This window comes from Platichthys flesus, chromosome 4 (assembly GCF_949316205.1).
Source record: "Platichthys flesus chromosome 4, fPlaFle2.1, whole genome shotgun sequence".
Taxonomy (NCBI): domain Eukaryota; kingdom Metazoa; phylum Chordata; class Actinopteri; order Pleuronectiformes; family Pleuronectidae; genus Platichthys; species Platichthys flesus.
Genome location: NC_084948.1, coordinates 5820770 through 5843811, shown reverse-complemented (window position 1 = coordinate 5843811; position 23042 = coordinate 5820770). Strand labels below are relative to the sequence as shown.

At 42.1% G+C, this 23042-nt stretch overlaps 1 protein-coding gene across 2 annotated transcripts in view; it reads left to right on the top strand.

Moving 5' to 3' along the window:
- numbl (NUMB like endocytic adaptor protein) overlaps nt 1-18262 on the top strand; it is a 57548-nt gene extending 39286 nt beyond the window's left edge. Inside the window, exons 2-9 of one of the 2 annotated variants that reach the window (XM_062386794.1) lie at nt 1163-1313; nt 4824-4898; nt 6384-6458; nt 8932-9072; nt 10489-10690; nt 11603-11872; nt 15168-15347; nt 15444-18262. In XM_062386794.1, coding sequence (XP_062242778.1) covers nt 1188-1313; nt 4824-4898; nt 6384-6458; nt 8932-9072; nt 10489-10690; nt 11603-11872; nt 15168-15347; nt 15444-16594 — 2220 coding nt within the window. In that variant the 5' untranslated portion in view covers nt 1163-1187 and the 3' untranslated portion in view covers nt 16595-18262. Of the gene's footprint in view, nt 1-1162; nt 1314-4823; nt 4899-6383; nt 6459-8931; nt 9073-10488; nt 10691-11599; nt 11873-15167; nt 15348-15443 lie in introns of both variants that reach the window. The other variant, XM_062386793.1, reaches the window with a different exon arrangement.
- Nucleotides 18263-23042: the final 4780 nt, after the last annotated feature.

The following is a 23042-nucleotide window of genomic DNA, read 5'->3' as shown; positions in this document are numbered from 1 at the left end:
GATACAGCACTCAGCCGTACAGATGGACATTACTTGTCTCCAGTGTAATATTTATGTCCTTTCACACCCTGTTGTAGCCAGAATGCCAATAATTGGAGCAACCAGATGGTAAGACCAGTTTTTACTCAGATTACCTATTAGGACATATGGAAGAGTAGAGCCAGTGAGGGAACATTTTCCATAAATTTTTCTTTTAATCCTCCACAGTCTTTAATTTCTTAATATTTTGCATTGATGCTGTATCTAAAATAATTCTGATTTCCTCTGTGTGCTCTGCGGTTGGTTTTAATATTATACTTCTATTATCAAATCAACTAATGACAATTTAAATGTATAGAGAGCGAGTGGACCACAGTGATGAAGTCTTACACAGGAGTCAGAGGGACCCTAAAGTCAGAGGGGAGGGTTTGAAGTGGGTACTAGAGGAGCAGGTTGTGCAGTTAACTCCGTCTTGATAAGCAGAGAGGAGCCACGAGAGGAGAGCTGTTTTTATTGTTCGCCACATCTTTTTTTGAGGGAGGATCATGGAGGAATGAAAACAGTAATTATCATTTTTAAGCAGGTCATGTTTTGATGGCATTGTGTTCCATTATGCTTGAAAATTAGCATCGCTAAACAGGCCAGAGGGCTGAATGGTCTAATTAAGCAGCAGAGAGGACTGGAGTGTGTTCAGAAAAAGATTAGTGTGTGTGCATGTGTTTGTGTGTGTATGTGTGTGGGTGTCTGTGTGCGCATGTGTGTGTGCGTTGATCAGTATTCGCTCAGCAGTCTCGATGTTTCTTGGAGAGATGAAAGCATCCTGCTCGATGCTTTGTGTTCGTCAGCGTTCACGTTGTACCTGTGTGATGTGCACTGTAGCCCGGATTGTCTATGTGGAGAATCAATAGACAATCATGGCGGGAAGTGTTATTCACTCATAGTCATCATGTATGAAACACAGGACCACAGCTCCAAGCTCTCAGCTGGTGCTCTTTTAATTTATAGCTCAGCTCACTTTATTAAATTATGTAATTAGCTTTTATGAGTCTCACTGTCATGTTCAGAGTAAATTTATGCTTTTCCAAATGTGTTTTTTCTTGGTCCTTATATGAAAGAGAATTATGATTGTGATTACCTATTTCATCCTATTGAGCCGTTGTTTTTGTTATTTTTGCCCCCGCAGTACCAGGGAGCACGTGACCCCGGAGATGAACAAGCTTCGTCAGAGCCTGAGGAGGAAGAAGCCCACCTACGTGCCAGAGGCCAGCAGACCCCATCAGTGGCAGTCTGACGAGGAGGCAGTACGCAAGGGCAAATGTAACTTCGCTGTTCGGGTGAGTTCTACTCAAGCTCTGTACCATTCCTGACCAGTATATAATAAATATTCATGGTTTCCCTTCCATGGCAGATTATTAATGGAGAATACGAATAAAGACTATAAGTCATATTGACAAGAGAATCATCTTTTAGTTTGGGGGTGGACTTAAACTTTACTACATATATATCTCGATTAAATAAACCAAAAGGTCACACCAATAATATTAAATGAAAGTTTCCTGGATCATAGCCCACAGTTCATTCACCATAACTTATTTCCCAGTATATGGTTGCTCAACTATACCAGGTGCATAGGATCCTTATTTGTTCAGCACCTTGTCCTTCAACACCACAGGAGACGATTGAGTTCACAGGGAGCCAGAGGACAAAGCCATTCAGAACTTGTATTTACAACTCTTATTACCTGAGAAAAAGATGAGAGATCAATGCAACTCCAAATCTTTAAAGTATGAAGCTGGAGCCAGAAACTGATGAAGGCTCTGTCCAAAGATAAAAATCTAAGCGCTGGGCTGGGAATGACATTAACTGATATTGTAATTTTCATTTGACATTAGCCTTCTATAACTGAATGTACCCTACACAGAGTTGACATGATCAACAACATTCAATTGTAAAAATAAAACGAGATGAAACACTATTGGTACCACTGAAGTTTGCCATGTTAAAGCAGCAAAGAAGAAAGTGAAGATACACACTAGGTTAAATAAATAAAACACTGTATTAACACAAGGAAATGTAAAAAACAGAAAATTATATATACAATATAAACCAAATAAATGCAGTGTAACAGTATTGCACATATACAGTAACTTTGAAATGATATGGATAGAAAATGATAATTGCACAATTTTAATGTTGAAACCTGAGTGAGACATATTATGGCCGACATGCACTGAATGCACCACATGATGGACAGGAGTCCCACAACATCCCATCAAAACATCATTGATTGAAAATTAAATTTAGATCAAGATGAGCCGTGCGGTAACAATAGCAGAGAGCTCACAGCTCCACTTCTCTGAATACAGATTATTCCATAACAGCTTTGTAACTTGAAAGTTTGATCAGTCTTGGCAAAGGTGTGGAGCGTAGAGATAAAGTTGTAAGATAAGCTGCGGATAATCAACCACTCCAGCACAAGCAACCTGAGAGCCCCACAATGTGCACGGCCCTATGTCCGAATCCAAAGAGTCATGTGTTGGTTTGTAGATCTATGTGTAGATATAACTATGGTCATATCTCTGGTTGTGTTGGTTTGCCCTCTTATGGACATAATGTGCAAACATAAATATTCCAATAACAGTTTCATAAATAAAAGTAATAACTGGACGTTATTTGTTTACGTCTGATATTTGGCAACATGCGACTGAGAGATCATGACATTCACCTCCTCGTGCCAAATAAATAAAAATATCTTGTTATCAGTAGGATATTGGATCCTCCCAGGAACCCTGTGGTATTTTCCCTTTGGGCAAAGAACAAACTCATATTTGTATCTCTCAGCGATGTGCCACATGTGCAATAAATGCAAAAGATGCATTATTAATGGGCCAATTTACTGATTACATGGGCTCATCTGTGTTGCTGAGAGTCAAAGTGATTTGTTGAGCAGCTGGAGAGATGATGGCAGTAAGAGATGGAGGGCAGAGAGGGAGGAATGACGACGAGGTGGAGTTATAGATTAATGAGACCACAGGAAATGACAGGGTGAGGGATGAGGGCACACGGCCGGGGACGGGGAGACATTGTGAGATATGAAATGAGGAAGGGAGATGTATAAGTGGATAAGAGAGGCGAAGAGAAGGACAAAGACTGAATGGTGGAAGCTGGAGAAAAGGGAAAGGGAACAAAGGAGGATGTGTCTGTAGGAAAAGGCAGAGTAAGCTTCTGAGGCAGGCCGAGGGAAAATGGTCCTGGTCGTAATGTTCCAAAGATTCACGGGAAATGGAGCAGGAGGTCGTTAAAAAAAAAGATCAGCGTCTCTATTGTTGCTTTCCCTTTTCCCTTGAATCTTCGTTCTTCTGTTCACTTCTTCTTTCTCACTCGCCTGCCTTCGCTCAGTATTACTCCTCCAATGTATTCACGAGTCAAGCACTATTAATGCCTCTTCAAGAGCTGCTGAGCTGCACCAGAGAAAAAGAAAAGTACCATTCTAAGCTCAACACTAAGAGAAAAGTTTCAGAACAGCAGTAAGTTAAGAGGAGTGGAGAGTGGAAATCAAACTAGTTATGCAAGCAGGATAAACAGATACCTTTTGGGGTCGTCTGTCTGTCATTACTGTGAACACAACGTTTCAGGAACACCTTCGAGAAACTGCTTCAAATTAGATTAAGAAAATTAACCTGGACTCAAGGTTGACATTGTATTGTTGACACATTTGGGTGGTCAGAGGTCAAGGTCACTGTGGCCTCTTAAACAGGATATCCCAAGTTAACTTCAGGGAATTTCTTCTGTTGACCCGCCGTCACTTGGAGTCCAATATGAACTCATAAGTCTGAAAAACGATGTAGTCCCTCAATGCTCTCCATCTTTACTTTCTCTGGATATGGATAGTAGTGACCTATGGATTAGTGTTCTGGTCTCCAAAGGTAAAGGTTACTATCTTTAAAGTCTATTGTATTATTATTATAGTCCAGTAATATCATATTTCGAGTTAAATTTGTTTGTTCATCGTTGCTTTTCTAAAACTTGTCCTGCCCTTCACCGTGTATAGAGCTGCAGCAGTGCTCTTCTGAGGTCCTGCTGTTTGCCTGCTGCATATTAAGAACACAGAAGCCTTTATATTATTAATGTAACATTAGAATATATAAAATCCAATTGCCCATCCAAACATACCTGTACATACATGTTTAGTCCTATACACAGTCTTTTGCTAACCGATTGTATCCACTACGATGTCAGAACAAAAGCCAGGTGTTGGTGTTTTTCTTTTGGCCAGTGGTAAAGGGGCTCTTGTTGTCATGGTGTTGCAGAAAGCCGTACTGGCAAAACTTGAATCTAACAAACTGATATTTTAAGCCGTGCAGCCTCTTTAACAGGCTTATATGATTTCAACAATCTGAGACCAAACTAACTGAACTCAGAGCTCTGCTTCTTTCCTACTCACTTGGCTCCTGACTCCAGCCGGGCTACTGGAGCTTTAATTGTGTCCCTGTTGGCTCCCCACACACCACAGCTCAACACTGGAGAGACAACCAGAGGGGATGTGAGGATATAAGTTACTCTCCTGTCCTTGTTACCAGCAGCAACATGTCGCTGTTCAAATCCTGTATGCCTGCTTATTGGCAGCTTCACACCTGTCAATTTCACAGCACTTACAGAAATACTGATACAAGCTAATGAGGCTTTGGTGATTATGACGTCTCATGCTTTGGTTTTCATGTCGCTTTCAGTTCAGCTCAGTTGTTGCGTCGCTGGCCTCGAGGTTAGATGTAAAAAATGTAACAACATCTGTCCACATCTGTCCGGTTCTGGCTTCATGTGTTTCTGCTTTCTTTTCTCCTCAGTACCTGGGGCTGGTGGAGGTGGAGGAGTCGCGAGGGATGCATGTATGTGAGGATGCAGTGAAGAAGCTGAAAGTTGTACGTATCCCTTACATACACCCACACACACACACGCTCACACACACAGACACACACACACACACGCTCCTTATCTTATGATGTTGTTATCCCCCAAGGACAGGCTATTATCAGAACACCTGGTCACTCATGAACATGAAACATTGCGACATCCCCTCTGTTCTGGGCTCATTTTCCCGTTAATGCAGTCTATGTTGATTGATTGACATTGTCATAATTGCCACCACAATGCTCAACACTCTCCCATGTTGTGGTTTCTTTTCTTCTTCATCGCTTTAATCTCCTACATCATCCTCTCCTTTGGGTCTTATTCCATATCTGTCGGCCGGGCTGCTCATCAGTCGCTCTCTGTCTGATCCCGCTATACCAAGCGGAAAATGAGATCTGAGCTTACATAGACACATATAAACACATACTGGCACACACACACACAAAAACACACAGTTTTCCCCCGGAGCTGGATTGGATCAGGGAGCGTGTGAACACAGTGACACCGACCGGCCAGTGGCACACACTCAGTGGTTCTGCACTGAGGCAATGATGTGTCTTTTGTCACTTTCTTCTCAATCTTCCCATCAGTAGCTCTGCCACCACTTCTCTTGAGCAATGGGATCCGACTGGACCTTTGCATGAGAAAGCGAGACGCATATTTTCTGTTTCCAACGTACAATCATTCTATAAACTGATCAGCTTTCTCAGAGGAGTTTATTTAGCAAATGATAAATGTATTTTGCAGCGATTCAAAACTCTATTCAGTTTATTTTTTCTCTTTTCATTCTCCCTCATGGATCAATTCTGTTTCTTTCAATTTTCTCTCTTCATCAGCATCTTTCTTCTGCAGCAGCCCCTCCTCTCTGCAGATTTTTGCGCTAAAAAAATGTCTTTCCAGTTGCCCCCTCCCTCCACGTCCTCTGTTTGCTTTCATCTCCTTCTTCACCCCTTTCCCTCCACTACTCCTTGTGTCTTCACCTCGGTTATCTCTTCCTCTCTCTTCCTCTTGGTAGGATTATGCAAAAATGGAGGCTTCTCATTGCTTTGCTGTGGGTTTCAAAGACACTTTCTGCAGTGCTCCGATTTTGGCAGACACACACGCACAGGAAAACACAGGCACACGCACAGTTCCACACTCTTCTTCAGCTCATGTATTTTTAGCATGGCCCATGCTGAGTGTGTTATTAACTCTGCCTGGTGTCCTCCTCTGGAGAAATGACTCCTGGTGCCAGCTGGCACAGTTTTTAGCTCCGCCTGCCTCTCCGCTTCTTAACCCACCGCAACCTAATTTGCTTGAAAGGGTGTAATGATCGCCTTACATAACTGCAAATGTAAGAGCAAAACAGGCTGTTCATGCTAATAGCTTGTTGATTGCACCTCTGCAAGAATCAGTCAGGAAGCACCTGGAGAAACGGGCCAATGATTGAAGCACATTTACGATGTAACTTGAGTCACAAATCATTCACGTTCTCTATGTCTTTCTGTATTTTTTAGAGTGGGAAGAAGACAGTAAAGGCAGTGTTGTGGGTTTCCGCTGATGGTCTCAGGGTGGTCGATGAAAAAACAAAGGTAAGAAAACATTTGTTTTTGCATGTGTCACCTCTGTTTCTTTTTTTTGTCCTCCTCTCTTGCGTCCCTGCTTGTTTACCTCATCACTCTCTTAGCCACAAAGATGGCAGATTTGTGTCACACATGTATTTGTGTTGTCAGCCTCTGAAGATAAACGGATATACCTCCACCAAGGCCCAATAGTCCTCTTAAATTCAATCAAGTCACAAAAAATTGTACACACTCATATATCAGTCATCTAATTGTGCAAGATTTTTTCCATCAAGATCTATTATTCTCTGGGAATTTGGTAACAACATAAAAAAAAAACGGGTCCTGGAACTGACTCCTGACCCATATCACATCCTTTCACTAAGTTTTGTGGAAATCTGTCCGGTAGTTTTTGTGTAGCCCTGCTAACTATCAGAGAAACGCAAATTATGACATAAATAAACTGGTGACAACAGGTGACAGAGAAGTCTCCTTAATCTCTGACACATGTTAGTATAGTATTTTCTGCCTGTGATAACCCCTGGTTCAGGTAAGAGACATTTTCTGTCCTCATACCAGCAACAGCAATCTGGTTTCAGAGCTGATATATGTGACTCATGGTATCTTGTGGAAGATGCATAGTGGGGGAGGGAAGATCATGTAAACACAGACACACACACACAAATGCACTTGAGCAGCGTCTGGCAGCTAGGGAGGCCTCCTACTGCTGCTTTTGAAAGAAGAGCTGAATATAGAGCGATACAGAATAGAGGAAAGAGGCAGAGAGCCCCCTCACCCGCTCTTGCTCTTCTCTACAGTGATGTGTTTCAGGTAGATACACAGTATCCTTCCCCTCTCTGTCACAGAGTCCCAGTGTGTCCCAAAACATTTTAAAGACACACTCCTGTAGCAGTAGAGCTGGTGCCCCATGTATGGTGACGTGGGTTCTCATGCAGGTTCAATAAAGGCAAAATGCCCCCCAAATGTGTTTGTTTCAAAAGACACACTGCTACACTGGGACAGATGTTTCTTCCTCAGACGTTCCTCCCTCAGTAGCCATGTCATAGTCCTGGCTGAGGACCAAAGGTGATGGGTCTTTGGAACAATCTCCCCGAGGAGACATATTCCTTATCCTCATTTAAATCTCTCTTAAAGACACATTTTTATAGATGTGCTTACTCCTTCTTCTGATCTTACCTATTATTTTAATCACTATTGATTATTGCTTTATTAATATTCACTTTATTTCACTCTTTTCTCATCTGGAAAAATAAGTGGTTTCATAAAGTTTCCACATATTCTCCAGATATTTTTGTATGAGATTAAAAACAAAGAAGAGTCAACGTCTGACCCAAGTGTTCATCAACCCTAAATGCAAGCTAATGTTGCAAAGACGTTAATTATAAGCCTCCTGCCTCCACCCATGATTCAGCATGAATGCCCTACATAACACCCACACATTGTTCCAAGCCTGTGAATGTACAGTACACGTGGGTTAATGTGGGTGAGCATGAGAGTCACAGCTCCTCACGACCTTGGTGATGCATCAATAGAAAGAAAGAGTCAAGTCTTTTTCTTTTAAGCACTTTCCCTGTGCACAAGGCTGAGCAGCTTCTCTGCTTTCATACAAAAGCCTGAGTCACACACTTCAGTGCTGTGTTCTTCCTTTCAGTGATTTAAGGACCTGATCTGTAATGATGGTCACCTTTTCCCACACACACACGCAGTAAACTCTTGAAAACACACCGATAGATGTGTTTCTATAGGATGAACAACTTACTGTACCAGTGAGGGGGAACACACACACACACACACACACACACACACACACACTGCTCTCCGCTCAGCCTTTCGCCTCGTTACCAGCATCCCCCTTCAATCACTAATTGGCGCACAATGAATGGCCTGTTTTTCCTTCACCTCTTTCTCCTCAAATCCTTCCTTATTTTCTCCTCCTTTCCCGTCCTCCCTCTTTGTTTTTCGCCGACACTGGAGGAGAGGAAGGAAGTGCATGGATGAGTGTGTGAATACCTCTTTCTCTTTCTTCCTTTCCTTTGTGTCTCGGCACTTGTTTTCCTTCTCTTTCTGTTTTGGGTGAGTCAAAGAGGTGAGCCGGGGCCCCTTGATGTACATAGAGAAGGAGAGGGGCCCCTCTTAGTCTCCTCTATCGTGTCTATAGACAGTGAGACAGCCTGAATAACCCTTTTTAGTGAAGAACGGGTAAGTAGAGAGAATATCCCTGAGGTGAGCAACAGGGTTCAGGGCTATTAGGGTCCCTTTTTTTCTGTCACGGATGGGTGTATAAATAGGCTTGAGTGGTGAGCACTTCCTCAGGGCAGTGTGTCAAGATCTGGATCAGTCTTTAAGCTGGTGTCCTATTATTGAAGGTCCTGTATTTGGGTAGAAAGACAATGTCCTGTCAGATGTGATTTGATGAGATCTACAGTGTAGACAAATGGACTGACTTCGATTCTCTCTGTGTCTGATCCCTTCCGTCTCTCAGGACCTCATCGTGGACCAGACCATAGAGAAGGTTTCTTTCTGCGCTCCTGACCGTAACTATGACAAGGCCTTCTCCTACATCTGCAGAGACGGGACCACCAGACGCTGGATTTGCCACTGCTTCATGGCTCTCAAAGACTCGGTGAGTGGACAAGTAACCTGCCGTCGACCATTCAGGAACAGTAGTTAGGTCAGCGCCAAGATAACGTCTGTTCCACTCGTTTTTTGACTCTCACCCGCCCTTTCTTTCTTGATAAAAGTTCATGGATAAATCAGCATCCAGCATTAGTTCTTAAAAATGATTGGATCGCACACAATAAAACATCTCCCATCTTATTTCAACAAAAAGAGTGAACCAGAGAAGATATTGTTGCGTAATCCTCAGGTCCAAGGCTGTATTTTATTCATTAACGTTATTACTAATGTCACCAGGGTTTCGAATCAGGTTTTCTTACACTTGGAAAAGAACCTGAAAGTTATTGTTACCTTCGGCTCACAATTACATTTTTACAACTTTTTTTTTCTTGCAAATTTTCTGTTTTTAGACATTTTTCATTTTATTGTGAGGTGGGCTCTTTAAAGTGGTTTATTTTTCAATCCAGAGTGGCTAAAGTGTATAAGATTATTATTAGTTAATTTAAAAACACTGATTGAGATGATGAAATATTAATCAAGGACATGCATGTATTAATATTCTTTTTTTCATGGTTAAACTTCTGTAATGTGAGGCTTTTTTGATTGTATACGTTACCCAGGTAATAGAAGTAAATAATCACGGCTTCAGCCTTATTTAAAATGTTGAACCCACACAAACACAATCTTGAACCATGTATCATCAAGCAAATAAATCCATTTTGAAGCACTAACGTCTATGTATAGATGGGATTTATGGTGTGAGTGTTTTAGATTCATTGTTTATGTTGCCAGCATAACCTATTGATTTTTAACCTCATGTTTATCTGACGCACCTCGGGATGAGCAGGTTGATATTCAATAACGACTGCAATAGAACCAGTCTCTTCATGGTGCATTGTGGTTTCAGCCCCAATCGTGGATTCATCAGCTTAGACTCTGAATTGAATTATTAATGTGAATAGAGGAGAATGTTGCACAGACCTGCAGGATTAGGAGTGAGGATTAGACAGAAGCCCACAGAGTTATCTGTCCATCTCTGTGTCTCTGTTTTAACTGCACATACTCTGTGTTTACTGAGCTGTGTCTAGCTGTCTGTGCAGATAGAAGAGGTGATGTCAGGCAGGAAGGCGATGGGAAAGTAGGGTGGTTGGAATAAGTTGCATTCAGAGGCAAAAGGCATGCTGATGTTTAACCAGGTGTTAGGTTGATCGTTGCACTGGAATCACTGTAGCATCTCTTTTACATGTGATTGAACGGATTTGATTTTAAGGTTTTCATGAACATTAAGCACATACTGCATACAAGTGTCTCTGTGTGTTCAAACCCTTATTCTGTTGTTTAGAAAGTGTAAAAACCCTCAGTGGGTGTTAACGTGGCTGTAACCGTAAAGTTATTTTAATCGCTGCCTTTTTTACTCCAATAGGGGGAGAGACTGAGCCATGCAGTTGGCTGTGCGTTCGCTGCTTGTCTGGAGAGGAAGCAGCGCAGGGAGAAGGAGTGCGGCGTGACGGCGTCCTTCGATGCTAGCCGCACCTCATTCGTTCGCGAGGGTTCCTTCCGTGCCAACGCCGGGTGCAACCAGAGCAGCAGCGATCGGGAGGAAAAACTGCAGGACAAGAAGAAAGGTAGGAGGGTATTTCAAAGTGTGACCCATAGACTGTATAAAAAGATGGAAGGCATGACTGCTCATAGATATATATATATATAAAGGCTAGATGTCTCATCCACGTTTCCGGTGAATGGAGTCGAACGTCCGCACATGGCGGCCATCTTGCCACAGGCAGCTCGCCCACCCATTACATTGTGTTGGTAGTGGTACATGTACTTTTCAAATAAAAAAAATCTTGATGTATATTTGTAAACGGAAATCTTGTACCTATATGGAATATTATACTATTTTTTTGAAAATAACATAATTATTCATAAGTATGCAGTGTCATAACTACATCTCTGATGTTTGTAAAACCCTGAACCATTTGAAAATCGGTTGAGAATTTAGCCAGTTATGGTTATTTAAAAAGTACGTACCACTACAACACAATGTTATGGGTGGGCGAGCTGCCTGTGGCAAGATAGCCGCCATGTGCGGACGTTCGACTCCATTGGCCGAGACATCTAGACTTTATATATATCTATGTGACTGCTCCTCAAAAGGGAAGCCTATGCACCTCAATGGCCTCCTGGTAGCGGCCAGAACTGCAGGCCGACAATCCTGCCTCCTCTGTAAAAAACATCATGATTGACGTTTTTTATAAATAAAGCTGATTTGTCGAGCATGAGTATCGGCAGGACCTCAATACCGCTGTTGCTACTCTGGCTCTAAGTGACGTCTTTGGAGCAAGAGGGCAGTTCATATCCAGGATATTTGGCTTAATTTCTGGAATGAAAATGCGTCGTCCATCCTTATATAAAGTCTAAAGCAAGCACACATAGGCAGACGTTTACTTCAATAACCTTTATGTATATATATATTTGAAATATTTCATCTTTATGGGACATGAATAATGTCTTGATCTATCCCACTTGTTTCCCAGCAGACCAGCCCTCTGGCATCCCAGCTCTCCCACCTGGCTCCGCCTCCCCACCCGAGGGTGCAGCGTCCCCCATGGACCGCCAAGAACCAGGCGGGCCTCACGCCATCCCTCGCCGCCACGCGCCTATCGAGCAGCTGGTGCGACAGGGCTCGTTCCGGGGATTCCCAGCACTCAGCGGGAAGAACTCCCCCTTCAAGAGGCAGCTGTCGCTCCGCCTCAACGACCTGCCATCCACTCTGCAACGCAAGACTGACTTCCAGGACAAGAACCCTGGTGAGTTGAGAAGCTAATGAAGTTAGACTCCCAGGTGAGGTGGACCCATCGAGGCATGAGCCATATGCTTCCTGTTGTCTGCTGTTTATGAGGGTCAGCAGGTCCCAATCTAGCTGTTCTTACCCGTTTGTGGAAACACACTCATCAGTCATTTTGGTCTTAAAATGTCACTATGTTAAAGAGGGCTTACAGTTTTTTGCAGTCTGCCTCGGATTTTCTCAAATAAGAATTATATTACATTTCAACCTTCACTAGAAAACAAAAAAACAAACAAGAAAAACTGCAAGGCTTCTTCAAACACTTATTATCTTACATCAGTGGTGGGGAAAGGACTGTCAGGAAAATTCCACAAAAATGCTTGTTTTATCATTTGTCTTATGATTATGATTTGTTAAATACATTGTTAATGTTTGATTTTGTGGCTTAGTAAAAATTACTTTTTAATAATGTATTAAGGTACATGGAGGAAATTTAAATTTTACTTTTGTTATTTATGTATGGAAACATTTATGCCAACTTAGTACTGTCTTTTATTATGACTTCAGGGGGGATTGGTGTTACTGTGTGTTGGTCAAAGGATGGCGCTAAGAAAATAATTGCACAAAGGGCCTTTATAAAATGATCTGTATGTTCTCACCGCAATAACATTTGCACACTGCCTTAGAGGGGAAGGAGTCACAAGTCATGTCATTACTAGATTTAACAGAAGTTGCCCTAACATGGTAAGAACTGACTGTTCCCTTCCATTTTATTTCAAAAGCACTTGAAACAGCATGTGGAGCATATTTGGTGAATAAATCAAACTGAAACAGTTTCCACAGACACTTTACCAGACTGACACCTTTAAAGCTGCTGAGTAAAAACCTCCCACATCACACTAGAATGATTCCTCATGTCAGATACGTGGCTCAAAATAAAAGCATATTTTACAGCTGTTATCGCAGAGGAGAGTCAAGCATATTGGAGGTGAATGCTGAGGCTTAAATATAGAAGCCATGAGATCAATACACTTTATTAACATTCGTCTCAGAAGTGATCAATTCACTTGATATCAAAATGCCTCCTCAGGTCCTACAGCGAAGAAGGGGGTAGCTCCCTTGCATATAGGAAAAATATATTTTCTCAAACTCAAATCCCCAAATGTTTCTATTTATGATTAATAGCATTAGTTATGTTACTGTTTATAGACAAAAATAGAAGCTATGCACTCACATATGAAATGTGAGTTCACTTGCATTGTGGTGGTTTGCAGACTGGAGCAGTATTTTATTTTCCATTTGGCTTTGCTGTGACATCACTGAGCCCTGACTGGAGAGGTCTACCAATCATATTACAAAATGAACCCTCAGCCCGTCTCAGGTGCATTAATTTTTTCATGCAGACAAGGTGTTACTGTTCAGTGTAATCCACAAACTTCCCTTTTATTGAATGTGGCCCAGGATAAAAAGCAGTTATGTGAAGTGCTTCCAGTGCAACGGCACTGATACATGTTGCCTCTGCGACTCCAAGAGCTCCTGGCATTTTACTAAGGCCAATTATTAATAACTGACTCACCCTCACAGGTTGATTTGAACACACACACACAAGAACACTAGCACATAGAAACACCAGCTCAGTGTGGTGCCACAGGATCAGAGTGCTCTGTAGCTAGGCTGATTGCAGTCATTAGCAGAGATGAGAGATTTGACACTGGCGCTCCTCTGACTGGAATACTAAAGCACAACCAACACCTCCCACTCTCACTCCATTCATTATATTCTCCTCTTTCATTTCTGCCTGTTATTCTTCAATAAAAGTCCAGTGGCAGTGGAATGGGTGGAAGGTTGAATCCTTAATGCGCAGTAGCTACTGTCTCTCCCTCTCGTACACAAACACAGCAGACACAAATCCACTGCCTCCCAGCTTCCTTGTGAATCTCCGAACAATCGGTGTATTGATTTGTGTGGTCGATCAGCTGTCCTGGTTAGCCTTCAGAAAGATTTATACCAGCCCTTTCACACACACACATGGACACACGTGTGAAGTGCATGGAGTGCTTGTGAACTACAGTATATGTGGGACATTGACAAGAGAAGAGTCAGTCTTAGTAGAACAAAGCAAAGACGATCCATCTTTAACAGGAGGGCTTACACATGCCTCCAGCCCGCTCTGCACTCTCCAATATCAATTAGTGACTGTAGCTACAATTCACACAGATTGGAGAGACATGCATTTATCAAGAGTGGGCTTGAATTGTTCTGCAGTAGGGTTTTTGGAGGTGTAGGGATCTGACCCACAATGGGCCCATATATTGAAAACATGTATTAATTTACTAAGTCCCACTCCTCTATGTATGTGATTCAATTCAGGAGCTGCATCCTTCAGAGGACGCAATCTCCCCGGGGCATAGACCTCGTAGGCCGAACTGAAATTAGACAGGCTGGCGTTTCCGGTCAGTGTCATCAGCTCATCCCGCCTCTTATTCTGTTACTTAGCAAAAGAGCTGAAGTACGACACGACAAGAAAGCTTTAATGCCCCTTGAGTTTTTAACTTTTGTACCGCTCTTTTGTTGACTTGAAGTATGCTACTCAAGCATTGAAAATCTTGTTGCCTTCCAGCGACATTACCGCGTGACAGTGTCAAAGTAGCCATCAAACTCTTCTTTGACAAGGATTGGCTCAGCAAAAAGGATGTGGGAGAGGAGGAGGCAGTGAAAGGAGTAAACAAAAATCCTGAGGCCTCGCTGAGGGAGACGAGGGAAAAAGGAACAGGGAATTAGATATAATATCTATTTATATCTGAGGTCTGTGCAGAGTTTTAAAGCTGTAGTTCAAACCAAAGTCAGACGGGAACATTGTGCCGCTCGCTCAATCCCTCGCTAGGAGGATCAGTTTCAATTTGAAAACATGGATAAACTAATCCAAATTCACCTCTAAATCTGAGTCGTCCCAAGGCACGAAACATACAAGGCAATGATGCCACTGAATGAGGCAGGGAAGTTCATGGGCCTTCACACAGTGCTTAACCTATAAACATCCTTGTACGCAAGAACCTTTTTATTAGCAAAATACGAGAATCTGGTGTTTTTAGGTCATTAGCATCAAAGTTCTGTTAATTCTCTATCCTCTTAAGTTTCTGTTTTTGATCCTAACCAGGTCTTTCAGCCACATTAATATAGTTTTTCCCTCTATTTGTTTGTCCTCCTACTCATCCCCCTCCTCTCCCTTCCATATTTTCTTTCTTTCCCTGATCTCAATTTCTTTCTCTGCCCAACTCCTCCCCTCCCTCTGTTCTTCTCTGTCTTGCTGGTACCAGAGATGGATATGGGGTTGCCAGATGAGGGAGACTGTTGCATCAATGCCCTGTGTAGCCAGATCAACAACTCCTTCACCAATCCATCGGAGGAGCTTTTTTGCAACCCCTCCATGTCAGTGAATGGCCCTCCAACCGGAACTGTGCTCCCTGTACTGCCCCCACCGCCTGCACCGATGCAGGGTAAGAAAGACTGCATCAGATCAATAGTAATAGTGAACTATCCGACGTGGTGATGAATTTATTGCACTTTCTAAATCTTTTATTTCATCCCCTTAGCCAACTCCTCCTGGGTGCAGCCAGAGCCACCACACCAATCTCCTCCTCTGTCTGTGGCAATGCAGAGGCAAAGCGGACACAGACGCACACCATCCGAGGCAGAACGATGGCTGGAGGAGGTCTCCAAGGCCATCAAGGCTCAACAGAGCCCTCCCCCAGGCCCCACTATCCCCGCCATCCCTGGACCGCCCACAATGTTGATTCATCAGATGTCCAGTCAGACAGCCATGTCAGCTGCCCCAGTGTCCACTGTCTCCATGGCCCTTGGCACCCAGACCAAACCTCTCATCTCGGGCCCCTCTGTTCTCTCAAGTCAGGCCTCAATGCCCCTTCCACCCATGTCGATATCATTAGTTCCTCTAATACCAGGCCCTCCAGTGTCAGGGCCTCCTATGTCCCTTCCTTCCATGTCAATCCCCACGATGTCCGGTCCAAGCATGTCTGGGGCTCCCATGATCCAGCCATCTCTTCCTGGGCCTTTAGGCTCTCTTCCAAGCTCAATGCAGCCCTTCCCCTTGGCTTTTGATGCTACCCCAGCCGCTGTGGGAATGTTTGCCAGCCAGCCTGTTCAGCCAGCATTTGTGCCCATGCAGACCTACATGCCAGGCCTGGCCAGCAGTATGACATACCCAAACGCTAGTGTGCCTGTCGTGGGCATCACGCCATCGCAAATGGTGGCCAATGTGTTCTGCACTGCCACAAGTTCATCAGGTGCAGGTGGAGCCATAGGCTCGGCTGGAGGAGGACCCAAAGTAGGGGCACTCGGAACGCTTGGCCAGCACCAGTCTTACCAAGGAGCACCTGGTGCAGTTGGTTCCACTGGTGGGTTTTCCACACCACCATTCTCTTCAACGCCGCCATTATCATCCGCTATCAATGGCCTCCCACTACATAGCAGCGCCATGATGAACCTCCAGAATGGGACTTCCAGCTTTGGCGGGAATGGGGGCAGTAGTAGCAGTTGGCCACCAGAGGGCAGCCAGCTAACTGCTCCAGTGGCCGGCAATTTTCAAGAGGATGATCGCTTTGAGGCCAAGTGGGCCGCACTGGAGTCCAAACCAGTGCCTCAGCAACCAGGAAATAAGGCGCCAGCTGCAGCAGCAAACCCATTTTCCAACAGTCTACAGAAGACTTTTGAAATTGAGCTCTAAGACAAACTCTGTCTCCCAAAGCTGTAAGGGTAGACTGAAGTTAAAGCCTGAGTAAGACAGGCACTAAAGGTCCCTACAGTTAGCCTAGCATCTGACCTGTGGCCGTCTAGCAACTTGTTAAAATCTCTGAACGGAGGCTGTACTATTATGATGTTAATTGCTTTCTTTACACTCCCATGAGAGCTTGTGTGAAGGTTGGCAGGTTGTTAGGCAGGCATTGGAGGATCAGGCACCTGACTGGATTGACTGAATCATTCAACTCCACCTGCTACATCCTCTATTCCCTGCTTTCATGGCTCCACTCTGGCTTTACTTTACCTGGTGCAAGTCCCTGGATGTACACGGCCCTTTGAGAATACTGCTGGGGCAGCGTTCAGCAATTTCTTTCTCTAAAAGGGGACTTCAGTCAGATGCATTCCAATTCTTTGAGATGTTATTTGCAGATTGGTTTCTGGTAGAGATGCAGTTGATTGATTTCTGGACTTATGATCAGACTTTTGCTGATCTTAGCCATGCACAGCGGAAGCTTGGATACCTGAAAGGACTAGCCAATGATGGATGACCTGACCTGACTAACCCAAAAGGACAAACTTACCAATTGTAGAGATTTATGGCCAAAATTATTTTTATTTATTGTACTTTAATTTTTATTTTATTTTAACAATTTATATATACTTTAAAATCAATTTTAAAGCAGTGTTTCAGGAGGATGTTTTTTTTTTATATCCCCCATATTTATTTTTATTGAACCTTAAAGAGGAGGGAAACTATTTTGGTAGCAAACAGGTGAAACATATGACTGCACAGCAGTAGAAGGAAAAAAATTGCGGGAAACTGAGTCATGTAACAAGAACCCAAAAAGCCAAGCCTGACAGTACACCAGTGTGTAGTGGGCGTGTGGAACTTTAAGTGTATATAGCGGCATGTTTCTTCCACCTGTTAGCCCTCACGTATATATGCTCCACTGCAGCTGAGGTCAGGTGGGTCAGTTTGGCTTCACTTTGGCTCTGTAGCTCATCTCTGTTGCTAAAGTCTTTCTTGAAGGGCACTAGGACACGAAATATCACTTCAGGATATCCAGCACACGGACACTGGACAATACAGCACAACAGTCCTTTGGACTATAACATCATCTCCAGACAAACCCAAGAACTTGAACATCTCAGTGGAAATGAAATAAAAAATACAATCTACAACAATGTGCAACTGGTTGAAAAAAAGATGCTCTACATTCCAACTTTCATAAGTCCTCAAATATGTTCAAACACAGGGTATAGTCTCATCACGTACAGTATGATTGTGTATTCACTTTTAGTGTTCTGCTGGATCTGTTGCAGAGGTACTGAAGAGGAACATGAGCAGACACAGAATGAGGCATGACAACCGAAAAACCAAAAATCTGTGAATGAGATCTGTTAGAGAACTATGAGCAATAGCCGAGATTGGATTTAAAGATGAGCAGATAGAGAAGAAAAAGAAGAGTTGAAGAATAAATGTCTAGAGGAAAAAAGGGAGGAAAACCTGTATGTGTGAGACTGAAGGAGAGAATGGAGTTATACCTTAAAAAAACGAGATGGAGGAAGTCTGAAGGAAGGAAAAATTGAAAATATGCGTGAACAAACAGACAGATTGTGTGAAAATATTAAGAATAAACACACATTCCGTTTACAGAGTGTTGTCTGCCATTTTTTAATCCTTTCTTTTGCCTCAAGGCCAAAAACCAGTCCCGACTTCAGCATCATCTCCTTCAACTCTTCAAACTCAAAACAAAACTTTTCATTATATTTCAAAGAAATCTTGCTTTCTATATATTACAATTTCATACACAGTATGTACAACTCCCTATATATAACATTTTATTTATTAAATCATTCTGTGTTGCTACCGTGAGTCATAAAAGTCCAGGTCTATTCAAGAGGAAGGAGAAATGTTCTTTCTCAATGGGCTTTTTCCACAGGTTGTTTCTGTATGTTACATAACCTGTAATCCGGCCAGAGATCCTGTTATGTTTCCTGGGAATTGAATTGTATGGCTATGAATTGCCACTGATAAGGTTTTCAGCTTATTAATGCCCCACAGTTTACTGGCTCTCTTCCTGCGCCTGTGATCCCATCTGGCAGTCTGCTTTCTCAGAGGTCCCACATTTCTGTGCCACCGGCCTCATTTACACCATCTCGGTTTCCTCCCAGGGTTTTCAATCAATACTTCTTCCCATTTCAAACCAATCCAAACTGCTCCCTCTATCAGGCAAAGACAGAGTCCCACATGAAATCAATGCTTTTGTTTTGCTGAAAAATTATTTTCGCCTTCCACTATTGTTTGCGCGCCCTCCAAATTTATAAATGTGGGTTAATTGTGTTCTGCGTTCAAGCAAACTAAATTACCTCATAAACTTGATTGTAAAAACCATAGTTAAGTGATGGTAACAAAGCGAACCAGTTTATTTTTAATCTTTATTTACAGAATTTTTGTATTTAAACCTACATATTTGTATTGTAATTACATTGTACAAAAGATAAATAAAGTAATATAATATTACACCGTCTTATGTTTTGTGACTTTTTGGTAACTGCTCTAGTTTCCTTTTCGCTTGTTTTTTTTTTATACCTATTTGTTTTCATGCACATTACTTTATGAACTTTTCTTTTTTCATTAATTTATTTCTCTACTTTTACCCTCAAACTTACCCTCATCGTCTCATTTCTGCCTCCTGGGATCTCCTAGATGTCTGTTCTTATCACTCTGACTTTATTCTGTATTTCTATGCAGCTGTCGACAACATTTTTATGAATAACCAACGACCTTGGAAATGTTAAAGAGATGGACTGTTAAAGCAGATAAAACAAATTGTCTTTAAAACGCAATGAAGGGCTTTAAACACACACAATAAGTAATACACAGAGATTCACTGTATTTTTTTTGTTATTATAATTTTTGTTGATGCCATAAAACACAGCAAATATCTTCTATCAAAAATACCAATCATAAATTAAAATTGTAATCTAAATTAATATAATGAGAAGTCATAGATTTTTTTAAAGGATTATTGAATTGCTTAATGGTCTTGAATGTAAAGTTCAGTCTACTCTGTCAAAATAAAAAAATTCAAAATCCTATAGCTGAATGTATGCATTTGTATCTGTAAATCTCTGAAGAATACCGTAAGATTTATTTTTCAGTTAGTCAATTGTGAGTATTTTTCAACTTTTACTGCCAGACACTAAGTTTACAGCAATAGTTGTGGTTGTACAAGGGAAAATCAGTGTGTCTGGCCAAGATAAACATTTGTACATCACTGTGCAACCACAAGCTATTAAAATTGTTAAATTTACATCTCAGTATTTGTATGGACAAGCACACATGATGATATAACTTCCGACTTAATATTTAATGGACTTTAGACACATATGAAAGTGAAATGGTAAGTTTCATTAAAGCTACTGTTGCTCTTTAGTGTCACTTACAGTATATTGTAGACGTGCATTCCCTCCCCATACACACACACACACAAAGTCCAGGGTGTATTGCTGTCTAACCAGCGCTGTCCTCAAGGCAGCTGGGCTGAGCAGTGCTCAGGTCACTAATGGAACAAGACAAGGCCTCTTTTCTTCTTAAGGGCCGTGAGAAATGGGGCAAACACAGACACACACACACACACACACACACACTAAGCTTTTGAGTGGTGGTATAGCAGTAACTCTCACTCAGCCATTGTCCTGTGATCTGAGGTCAGAGTCAGTGAGTGTGTTGCTGAGGAGTCAAGGAGGGAAGATCAGCAGAAATCTTTGATTGTGGTCTGACTCCAGTGGACAGACAATTGTTTCTAATGGTGTATTTCATTGTGCAGAGTCAACGTGTCGATGAATAAAATCTTAGATGACATCATGTTATGTGCTGCAGGTTCTGTGATCAGGACTTTGAGGTTTGGGGTTACATTTTGTCTCAGTGGCCTTGGCACAGTTAATGAAGTGTCTCAAAACACTGTGAGCAATTGTCAGCTCTACAGTTCATGTCCTCACATTAGAATATGCACCCACATAGAGATCAGGTATCTGACAAATATCTGCAGGTCAATCAGTGATGCACTGCAGATTGATTATCCTCTGTGATCAGAACATCACACTGATTTTCAAACACACGTAAAAGTGTCATCAGGCTTATTCATCAATTGAAACACACGTTTAAAGGTTTCATTTAGTATCATGTTCATAACTGAATTTCAATGCAACTCATAGCAAATTGTCAAATTCTGTCGATGGAAGGGATGAGGGGTTTATTTTGAGGGATATTTATTTTCTAAGACCAAAATATAGACCATAATAATATACCATATATTCATAACATTTGTAGAATTAGTTTTTTTATATTAATACATTAAGATAACTTTAATATCTAACTGAATTTATTTTACCCTCCTATACAAGCATTAAATTAATCCACACCTTACTGTTCAAGTCGACTCTTAACAACCACAGTGCCTACACCATCACATTGTGCCTTATAATAAAGTTAGCTACAACAGACTATAAAGGGGCTGGCGATGCTTTGTTGCCATGGAGATATAGTAAAACGAATTTATAACAACTGGAAAGAGCAGTACTCTGCAAAAACGACCACCCATGTATATAAATTACTGTGCCCGAATATAAAGGTAGGAGATGAGAATACTATATCATCCTAATGGATTGTCACGGCAGGTACGACAAACATGTGCGTGTGTGCACGCAGGTGTGTATTGGAGCAATAATAGTACAGTAAAAGGGATGTGTGCTCCAAGGCAGCAGGGGATCCCCTTTGAGGTGACCTTTTTGATAGGTTGTGAAAAAAGGTAAATTTGTAGAACATGTAGTGGAGGACATGTCACATACACAGGGGGTCATTTGCATTCTCATTGAAGATTACTACTTATAATGTTGAGGGCATCTCTTCATCTTTATTAGAATGTACTGTTTTTTTAATTGTGTATGTGTCAGTGTGTCTGAATGTGCGTGTGTGTGCATTTATGTTTGTGTGTGCCAGTGTTCACGTACACACTAGTGTGTGTATGGCATCAACATTTTTTCTGTAAAGCAAGTGATATAAGTGAACACAGAACTCTATGATTTTCAAGTTCAATAGAATCATGTTGTTACATTTTGTTTGATACTGTATCAAATTTTTACTTTTCCTTTGTTCTTTGACATATGGCGACGCCTGCGAGCTAGTTCTGGCAGGCAACTCGAGCTGCGCTGCGCCAATCACGTGACATACATCACGTGACATACATCATGTGACATACCTCAATCTCCACAACCATCTATAATACACACCCACCTTATCAGGTGGTCTATTTAACCAGAGAGACATTTCCCATCAACCCCTCTTGCTCGCACTGCTGCTGCAGTATTGCTACCTGTTGCTTCAGTCCCTCCACCACCCCAGCATCCACCTGTAGGCCCAGCATCCACCTGTAGGCTCCAACGGGGGGTTACAAGTATTTGCTCATCACTCCCATCATTCCTGTGTAATCATATGGGGGAGTGATTAAGTTGGAGCCTAGACGCCAAACACTAAATCTGTTGTAATAAATATATTACATGATCAAACATGAGTTGTCTGACAGAACTAGTCATCTGGTCAAATACCACTTCATTCCCTAAAGAAATAATTTCCTATGGAGACTTTGTTGAGACATCTCACCATGTACTTCGAACTCTTCACTACCTGCTGCAAACCACCGCAGGTTTAAGAAGAGAAAGGAGACACTGCAGAGGAGAAGTGTCAGTAAGGACATTACTCTTGTTGAAATGGCAGAAAATACAGTTTCCAGTCAGCTGTTTGACAGCAGCTAATCTTGGAATGCATATTTCAACACACAGTGACGGGGAGTAATTAAGTACATTTACTAAAGTACAGTACTTTATATCTCAAGCTAAAGGAAAAAATGCGTAATTCAAAATGTAAAGATCAATGATTCAGATGCTCAGTAGAAATGAGAGAGATGGAGAAGCAGAGAATGTGTTGTTTAAAGTTCAGGGAAGAACAACATGAAGGGATGGTGATTTGTGTGTTCAGGGTTGTATGAAGCTATTTATATATAAAGCACTGAATGTTGGACTAGTAGCTCCAGCAAAACTCTGCTTTAACACTGCAATCGCTGATTCCATGTAACCTTCACATGTTTTTCTTGGTCACAGATGAGCAGATTCCCTCAGGGGATTTTGAGGAGCCACAGAGCAACATACTGTACAGCGGCACCAACCGCTACCTCATCAATGAAGTGTGCAGAGGGGGGGACTTTGGCAATGTTATCAAGGCTGTCAATTTATACACATTGCAAGGGCTGGCCCTCAAGATTCTCAAACTTGAGCGCTCAAGGTTTTTCGTCACGTTTTCTTGCTCATAACTTGTTTATTTAAGGAACTGCTGATACCATGCTGTGACACCTAAAACACTTATAGTGCTTGTG